At 32.2% G+C, this 9,417-nt stretch overlaps 2 protein-coding genes across 6 annotated transcripts in view; one reads left to right on the forward strand and one right to left on the reverse strand.

Moving 5' to 3' along the window:
- The window catches only part of LOC100185179, a 12,120-nt gene extending 4,140 nt beyond the window's left edge, over positions 1 to 7,980 (reverse strand). Inside the window, exons 1-16 of one of the 5 annotated variants that reach the window (XM_026834742.1) lie at positions 7,862 to 7,980; positions 7,680 to 7,794; positions 7,468 to 7,540; positions 7,276 to 7,403; positions 7,042 to 7,171; positions 6,895 to 6,986; positions 6,555 to 6,723; positions 2,943 to 3,016; positions 2,295 to 2,445; positions 2,119 to 2,234; positions 1,999 to 2,020; positions 1,809 to 1,933; positions 1,481 to 1,610; positions 1,335 to 1,426; positions 1,003 to 1,168; positions 384 to 544 (exon numbers count right to left, since the gene is read on the reverse strand). In XM_026834742.1, coding sequence (XP_026690543.1) covers positions 384 to 544; positions 1,003 to 1,168; positions 1,335 to 1,426; positions 1,481 to 1,610; positions 1,809 to 1,933; positions 1,999 to 2,020; positions 2,119 to 2,234; positions 2,295 to 2,445; positions 2,943 to 3,016; positions 6,555 to 6,723; positions 6,895 to 6,986; positions 7,042 to 7,159 — 1,416 coding nt within the window. In that variant the 5' untranslated portion in view covers positions 7,160 to 7,171; positions 7,276 to 7,403; positions 7,468 to 7,540; positions 7,680 to 7,794; positions 7,862 to 7,980. Of the gene's footprint in view, positions 1 to 383; positions 549 to 1,002; positions 1,169 to 1,334; positions 1,427 to 1,480; positions 1,611 to 1,808; positions 1,934 to 1,998; positions 2,021 to 2,118; positions 2,235 to 2,294; positions 2,462 to 2,512; positions 2,915 to 2,942; positions 3,026 to 6,554; positions 6,724 to 6,894; positions 6,987 to 7,041; positions 7,172 to 7,275; positions 7,404 to 7,467; positions 7,541 to 7,679; positions 7,795 to 7,861 lie in introns of those variants that run through there. The other 4 variants (XM_026834743.1, XM_026834746.1, XM_026834744.1 and 1 more) reach the window with 4 other exon arrangements.
- LOC100179807 (origin recognition complex subunit 1-like) overlaps positions 3,501 to 9,417 on the forward strand; it is a 17,851-nt gene continuing 11,934 nt past the window's right edge. The window contains exons 1-2 of the mRNA XM_026834747.1: positions 3,501 to 3,510; positions 8,705 to 8,706. The gene's annotated coding sequence lies outside the window, so the exon portion shown is untranslated. The remainder of the gene's footprint in view (positions 3,511 to 8,704; positions 8,707 to 9,417) is intronic.

The following is a 9,417-nucleotide window of genomic DNA, read 5'->3' on the forward strand; positions in this document are numbered from 1 at the left end:
ANTGAAATCATTTTAATATCAAAAAAAGGATGAGGGTATGTTTGATTGAAAAAGTTAAAACATAATACAGCCTACATTTACATTATAAACCATTTTTATATATTTTTATATAAAAGACAAGCCATTAATTGTAAAAAATCAAACAAAATGAATTTTCTAAATTAGAAACCAGAAACGGTCATATGGGGGTAACACATTTTGTTTATGGGAAATCCAATGTAGGTTGGATTTTTTACTCTTGTTGTTGGATTTACAATTATACCTTTGAACCACATTTAAGAATCTCTCTATATATATACATTTTTGAATTTTTGTTGGTATTCCCTTTAAAATTATTATAATTTTATTACAATGGCACACAGAAATGAGTATTATTTATTTACCTGCATTCCAAAAAGGGTAAACATATTTTGACCACCATCTCGTAAACGATCGGTTTCAGTGCCATATGTATATTTGTAAAAGTCTGGAATACCTGAAGTTATGTTTGTAGAGAGAGCTGCTATAGCATCAACCAACTTGTTTATGTCGGGTGGATAGGTAACTGAAATAAAAAGTTAAACTTGATTTAAAACATTGTGATAATGTCAAGTATTCTTTCTATTTTTCTTGAGTATTAGTGAACAGAATAAGATTTGGAACTATGAATGTAACTTACTTTATGTTTGCGGGATCGGAAAACGACAGTCGTTATGACACAGGTGTTATGTTTCAAACACCTCTTGCCAGCTTACAAGTTACCAAGTATGTTACTTTGTGAGTAAATAAATTTGGGGGAATTTTTTCATATTTTATTTGTGATTGACAATTTGGAAACCCCATTTGTGACTGGTTGGACCAACTGCAATTAAGGACACAGGGAAGCGTGCTAACCAACTGTGCTGTGGCACCGAACTAGTAACTTATAATAACTATAAATGTTATTGTTTTGCTAAATCTAATATACAATGTTAAACCCAATATACTACAAATCGAAATTTAAACTACAAACACACATAGTACCTGTTGTTTTGGGATTCATTGGGTAATGCTTTGTGTAGGTTGCGAATAAATTCCCACCATATTTGTTCAGGAAGTTGTTACTTGTGTGGTATTGCAAGCTTGCTAAAGATTTTGATTTGTCCACAGGAGTTTTGTTTGGTACATGACGTAACATCACGTTAGATGCCTGCCAAAAGGAAAACTGAATGAATCATGTAGTTTATTTAACAATGTGTGAAGGCGGAAGACTTTCTAAACCATGCATATGTTGATTTAGTTTAAAAAAACAAAGTTATATTGTTTTATGAATGTTATCTTTATATTGTCATAGATCAATTATCCAAATAACAAACCTTAATCACAGAATATCCAATGTTTTTATAATCAGCTGAAGTTGCTTCTTTTACATTTCCAAATATGTTTCTGTTTTCCCAGTTTCTTGAAACTAAAAGAAAACTTAAACTAACTTATTAAATTTTATTATAATTAAATATTTTACATATCGAATATCGTGCTAGGTCATTACTAAACCACATATCTGCAGTTGTGCATTTTCCATTGATATCATTCTCATGAACAGATGCTACTAACGTCCAACCACCACCAGATGTTGTCATGTCACAATATACCTGAACAATACAACTTGTATAAACTGGAAATAAATGGTTTAAACTACTAACATTTAAACTAACGGTTAGAGTAATAAAAAAATGTTTCAATCACTTATTTCTTGTTAAATGATTTATAAATGTTTGTGTCAACAAGAATAATGTTTTTGGGTTTCCAATTATTAGTTGGATACTAGGTTTGTGTCAGTTAATGAAAACCTTAATTGAAGTGTCAGTTCCATTTGGTTGAATAAAGTGATAACCATCACTGGAGACTCCAGAGTTTTTCAAATCCAAACAGGATGTGGAGGTGGTAGTAAGTTTGGACGATGAGCCAGACTCTCCTTATAATAAAACATTATACTGTGTTATAAACAAATAAAAGCAGAAAAAAATATTTAAAGCTTACCGGACTTGGATGCATTGTTCTTCTGCACAATAGAATGAAACATTATTTTAAGAAAAAAAAGTCAACATAAACTTTAAAACAAAACTATTATAACTCAAACTAAGTTACAATTGTACTTACAGCAATGTAGTAAATTCCAACTGTAGCCACAACAAAAACCAACAGAAGAACAAGACATGTAAAGATTTTCCAAAACTTTTGTGATAGTTTTTTACCATCCTTTATCTCTCCGGAATCTAAAACCAATTATACATTTCAATGTATTTAACAATGAATTAAAATTGTTATTATGTTACCTGCTTTCACTGCTTTGTTTTGTATTGTTACTGGTTCATAATTTTCTGGGTTATAGCAAACTTCCTGTTCATAAATTCCTTCATTTGGAACTGGGTTGTGATTTCGATAATCAACATCCATCTTGAATCTGCAGAAAAGATTGAAAGAAATCTCAAATAATTTATTTCTGAAATTGAAAAAAGTTAACTAACGTTAATGCTTGTATTAATTTAATTACCAAAACCTTTTGATCTTTCACCGAAGATGCTTGAGGACCAGGATCATAGACAATGTTCTTGATTATACCTCACACTCACACTAGATGAGTGATGTGATTGCAATCTAAACCTTGCGCTGTATTGAACCAAACATGTCAGGCTTACACCATACACCCCCACATACGATCTGTTATTCTTAGAATAGAATAAGACGTGTTAAAGCAATACAGCCTGTGTTCATTTCCTGGCAAGTGAATCACTTAACTAACCCACTCAAGTTAAGACTTGCAACATCATGATGTCAGAGACACCAATGCATGTCAGATGTTTAATGAAGTTATATATGCAAGTACTACCAAATAAGCAGCAAACATTGAAATAATACTTACAATATTACATGGCCACATTGAATATTAATATTGGATTTAACAACTGCTTTCTAGTGCATACCTGCATGCTGGTAGGGTGGCTTTGAATTGTAGGAAATTTTTTCTTCATAAATTCAATCATAATAAACTGAGTTCCTGTAATCAAGATACATTGTTCTCAGCTGTCTTCTAGCAATTAAACAATGTGATTGTAATAAAAGGTGTCATCAGATTTAAAACTGGCACCATTTATACAACACAAGATTTAGACTATATTCATAACTATCAAAACATTTTTTCTTGTTCTTTGTAGAAATTACTTAACAAATATAGTTTAAATATAAAGTACTTCTTGTAACATTAGGATAAAAGTCTAATTGGGACAAACAATACAATGTTGTGTCAATACTTCAAACATGTTTTCATGCTGTATAAAGGTAAAAAAGCATATAATGGGTAAATGGACCCAAGTGATTGGGGTGTAGTAATGCAAATATGTTTTTCATTAAAAGTCTAGCTTCGGTTTAATTAAACATAAACTGCTTATTGTTTGTCTGCTAGCTTTTATTTTATTTTTTTAATAATTGATACAACAACTGAAGAGGAAAAGGTACAATTATGATTATAACCTACAACGTACACCATCATATGTCAGGTTAAATATAAGCACAGGCATTTAATCAAATCAACAATTTAAACTACAAATACGTTGTAGCCTACATCCTATTATCCTACACAGAGCATCTGATGCTATTATTCATAGAACCAACATACCCTTTAATTTATCCCTTAGGGTACAGTTACGAAACTTGCAGTAATATACAAAATGGGAAGGAAAGTAACAGTAAAACAACAGTTGTTATAAGCTTAGCTTAAAACATAAGTGCATAACTTTGCATAAAACGCTTTACTAGTACAGATAACAAAATAATATATTGTGATAAGACATTTAATTCTTAATTGTATAAGAGATATACACAGATTTCATTTTTTCCGATTGTCTACGGGTTACATATTTTTTTACATAAAGGGTTTACATAATTTTCATATATTTAGTAAAACATAAATCGCAATATCTTTTGACTCTGCTTGTTTGTATGGACACTTAAAAGCAAGGAAAAGTTAGTTTATATTTAAAACTTGAGGGTGGGAAAATTGGGGTCACATGTTGCCCAAGAAATCCAGAATGGTATATGTCTTTCACATTGTAATATTTTTATACAAAATGTAAAGAATTAAGTTTTAAAACAAATTTAATAGCAAGACTATTTCAGCATAGCTAACCAGTTAAATCATTGCAGTTATTTGTCGGTGAATATCCATTTTTCACACCACCAATGCAAACGTATTGTCCATCGCAACTATTCAATCTGAAATAAAAATATCCTGAATTTTGTTCTGGCCTTGTTGATCTACAGACCACATACTTAACAACTTGCAAAGCATTTTGAACAGCAACCTAAAGAAATAATATAAGTTTACAATACCTGACCAAGTGTACGTTTTAAAAGGTTGTAACATTTTCCTAATAGTTGATTCAACTTGAACTTTGGTCACAAGTTGCCCACCAGTTCTAGAATAACAAAAATCGTAGAAAGATTTCTTTGTATTGAGAAGAATGTTAAAGCTACAAATTACCTTGAAGGCATGGTGTAACCAAACATTATTCTTCTTGGGTAGTTGTGTATAATTGCATGGTATAAGTAAACGGAACCTTAGCTTGTAGATTCTGACCAAGTAAATGTGGTAGATGAAGCCCAATCCTATAATATTAGATGCAAAAATTTTACTTTCCAACAAAAAGCAAAGATAATATGACACTATAAAAAATATAACATTCAAACCCTTGTATTATTAACTGCAAAGACAACATCACAAAGACTTGGGACAGTTCTTCCAGAAACGCATCTAGCTCTGTATTGAAGCTCAAAGTTGCCCTCTGTTAGTTTACCATTGTATGAGGTGACTGGATCGGATCTTGGTCTATAGCTTTTAATCTATGAGTCTATTTGATGGACTATTTTTACTAACTATGGTAGCCTAATCCAGTTTAAATAGTAATAAACAGATTTTTATCAAATTAATTGTCAAATGTACCAACATGTTTTATGACATACCCGATAAAACAGTTTAGAAGATAAAACTAGATTTCCAATAGCAGTTACAACAATAAATGGATGAGATCGTCTGCTAACGGTTACACTACTTAATGGACATCTGTGGAAAAATTTATCGACCATAATACCAATATTTTATTCATAAAATTGAAAGCAAAGAGTTTGTTAACCTACTTGAAACCATGTTCATACACAACGTTGTAGCCACAGCGAAAAAAGAAAAGAATCTGTAAGTATTATACAAGTTAGCAAAGAAGTAAGTACTATGTTTAAAAATCACAAATAGAAAATACCTTTTCGATCAATGTTGCTGGCAGCATGTAACATATAAATGAATGCATGTAACTTACTTTATCCTTGCGTGCCGGAAATAAAACAATCGTTATAACACAGGTGTTCTGTTTCACCCACCTCGTGCCAGAGTTCCCATGTATGTTACTTTGTGGATGATTGTTTTTTCTGTATGACTGGCAATTTAAAACCCATAAGTGACCACTGGGCTGAGGCAAGAGCTATTAAAGTGTCTTGCCCAAGGACACATACGCCCATAGCGTGGCAGCGAAAAACCCATACCCTCGTGGTTAGAGGCAGGCGGGTTAACCACTGTTTCACTTAATGCATATAGATTGGGTTTTGCATTCTCTAACTTTAACAGCTGGCCAGCTGGAGTAATGTGTATGTACCTGATTGTTTCCTGTAACCCATGTATAACAATGCTTGCATTTATAAACAATGCTGAGAGACTTCGCCTTGCTGTAAAATGTTTATAAAGTTTTCTCGTGTATAATGCTTCTTCTCGTCTTTGAGTTCTCCCCTTTATAAGCCCTGCCCTGTACTGTATAGCCAGGCAGTCGGAGCCTGGTCAGGAGGCGGGACATGTAATGCTTGCTGTTATCTGTAACGAGACTTCGATGTTGTTTTGTCGTTGTAACCCAAACTGTTTTGTCGAATAAACTGAGTTTTGATCCTGGACATGTTACAGAGCCGTACTGTTCGAACGGAGTTAAGGTTACGCCTACACCCCTATTAATAAATATGCTGCTGGAAGTACAAGTTCAAACTGGAAAGGCTCAATACCTATTGCTAGTGGACTAGCATCTTCACTTATGTCATTTCATCAGATAAAATACTTCTACATGACAATACATCACACACTTTTACATTACATATTTCTTAATTTAAAAGTAACAGAAAACGCTATGTCGACAGTACACTCTGTTTTGCTGCAAACATAAATTCATTTTCTGCTAGCAAAGCCTAAATCAGCTGATCCATTAGAAAAGATTGCGATGTAATTTACGTCATAGTGCCGGCGAGTGACGCAACAATAGGCAAATTTTTTGGCACTTTTTTTGGCCAAACTAAATATTTTTTACAAAAAATGACCACGGATAGTATTTATTAAGTGTAAATTTTCATTTAAAAACAACTTGTATGAGCATGGTCCAGATTATAAATGCTGCTGTTTTCGTTATTTTTCGTGATTATAATTTGCAATGCTAAACCTCATGCGGCACAAATCTAAATAAATACAACAAGCATACTTCCAAAAAACAAAAAACGGATATGTTTAAAACCTGATGTTGTTTTGAGATTCATTTGGTAATGCTTTGTTAAGGTTGTAAATAGATTTCCACCATATTTGTCAAGGAAGTTGTTATTTGTGTGATATTGCAAACTTGCAAAGAGTTTTGATTCTTCTACAGGTGTTTTGTTTGGTACATGACGCAACATCAGGTTAGATGCCTGGAAAAAGGCAAACTGAATGAATCATGTAGTTTATTTGTAGAGTTGAAAGACTTTCTAATCCACCAGCATACATATGTTGATTTAGGATAAAATACAACTTTATATTTAAACGAATTTTATTTTTTATTACTATGGTTAAATTAAAAATATGTTATCCACATAACAAACCTTAATCACAGAATATCCAATGTTTTTATAATCAGCTGAAGTTGCTTCTTTTACATTTCCAAATATGTTTCTGTTTTCCCAGTTTATTGAAACTAAACAGCAACTTAAAGTTAACTTATTAAATTGTATTATGGTTCAACATTTTACATATCGAATATCGTGCTAGGTCATTACTAAACCACATATCTGCAGTTCTGCATTTTCCATTGATATCATTCTCATGAACAGATGCTACTAACGTCCAACCACCACCAGATGTTGTCATGTCACAATATACCTGAACAATACAACTCATATTAAATAATTTTGAAGTCAATAAAGATAAAGGTTTAGATTTCAAACTATTAGTTGGATACTAGGTTTGTGTCACTTAATTAAAACCTTGATTGAAGTGTCAGTTTCATTTGGTTGAATAAAGTGATAACCATCGCTTGAGACTCCAGAGTTTTTTAGGTCCAAACATGATGTAGAGATGATAGCTGGTTTGGATGATGAGCCAGATAATTCTCCTTATATTTAAAATATTATATTATGTTCTAAACAAATTAAAGAAGAAAAATGTTTAAAGCTTACCTGACTTGGATCCATTGCTGTTCTGCACAATAGAATTTTTTTTTTCAAGAAGTGTAGTGTAAACATGTTGTTACTGAAGTGTAAACATGAAGTGTAAACATGTTGTTACTGAAGTGTAAACATGAAGTGTAAACATGTTGTTACTTGTCATATATTACATGAGGAACAAAATCAAGCTATTATAACTCAATGTAAGTTAGAATTGGACTTACCACAATGTAGTAAATCCCAGTTATAACACCAACAAGAACCAACAGAAGAACAAGACAAGCAAATATTTTCCAAAATTTTTGCGATGTTTTTTACCATTTTTTATCACTCTAGTATCTAAAAAAAATTATACATTTCAATGTGTATAACAATGAAATAAAATTGTTATTATGTTTGAGTTTACCTGATTTCAGTCTAGTGATATATACAATTTCCTTGATTATACATTACAATCACACTTAATAAGTGATGTTATTACAATCTAAACCTTGCGCCATATTAAACCAAACATATTAGACTTACATTTTTACCCCCACATACAATATTATAGAGCAGAATCAGTTGTGCTAAAGCAAAATAACCTCTATTCATTTTCTGGAAGTGATATATTCAACCAACCCAATCAAGTTAAGACTTGCAACATCATGATGTCAGAGACACCAATGCATGTCAGATGTTTAATGAAGTTTTATATGCAATGCTACCTCATATAAACTTAAAAGAATTTAATTTTAGCTGGTTTTATTAATTTTGTTTCTGTTCAATTATTGAATATTATGACATAGCAGCATTGAGCCTTAAACCTTAACCGTATGGTTATTATTATTAATAATGGGCCAAAACATAATAAAACATTGCTGTGATTCCATTCAAGCTATAAGGCATGATCAATAATACATATACAAAATATGGTTTTATACAACTGTAGCGTTTTCTTCTTTAGACCCAAAAGTAAGACCGCTCACGAACTCAACCACAAGCAACCGACTTTATTCTTAAACTATAAAATGCAACGTCACGCCCACGCAATTAACCAATCAACAGCAGCACGCAAAATACAGGAATGTGCCAATAATGTAAAACGAAGGAATGCGGTAAACGCACAGAAATAAAAAAGAGTAGAACGCGCAACTTTTTAAAACCGTGATATATTCTTTTTTCTATTCACGTGACCGCCAACTCTGTCCCCATTTCGCTTGGTCTCCATTGTAAAAGATAGGGGCATAGTATTTTTGGGAGGTTTTAGCGGTTTATTTCAAAACCTACACCAACTAATCAAGTTTATTAGTTATTTGGTAGGTTAACGCTTACAGTTTACCACTTTTTTGGGAAATTTAATTATTTAATAAATTTTATTAAAAATGTTGAAACAAAAGGTTTGTTTGAAATATATAAATATTAGAAAATAGTTGTTTCACCCTAAAACTTTAAATTAAGTCAAAAAACGAGAAAAAAAATACATAAAACGCCGTCGATTCCATTGACTACAATAGTAAACGGGAACGACCCGCGAAAGAGAGAGAGTGTATCACCTCTCTCCTTTGCCGACATTGGTATGCGCGTTCTATTCTTTTTTATTTCTGTGGTTCCGATATTGAAATTGCGGTGACGTCACAAACCTATCCTACCACTATCGCGCGCATTCTTCGTAGCTTACATATAACCATATGTAAATGCATTCGTGTGTTCAGTTTGTTCTCACAAACATAAAGATTATATTCTGTTACTCTTACTACTTACTATTACATTTATATGGCGCAGTTATATACACTATATATGAGAGTTAATGTGGTATAGGCGTAGTGTAAAAAAATCCTAAAGTACAGTAACATTGTAGAATACACAGCAACTGTCTTTTAACCACATCTTAACTTTCCGGTGCACCTTCACCTAACATCCTTTGTCGTAACTAAACTGGTTTACGATTACGAGGTATAAACCGAAATACCAGGATATCTT

Source organism: Ciona intestinalis, chromosome 5, assembly GCF_000224145.3.
Source record: "Ciona intestinalis chromosome 5, KH, whole genome shotgun sequence".
Lineage (NCBI taxonomy): Eukaryota > Metazoa > Chordata > Ascidiacea > Phlebobranchia > Cionidae > Ciona > Ciona intestinalis.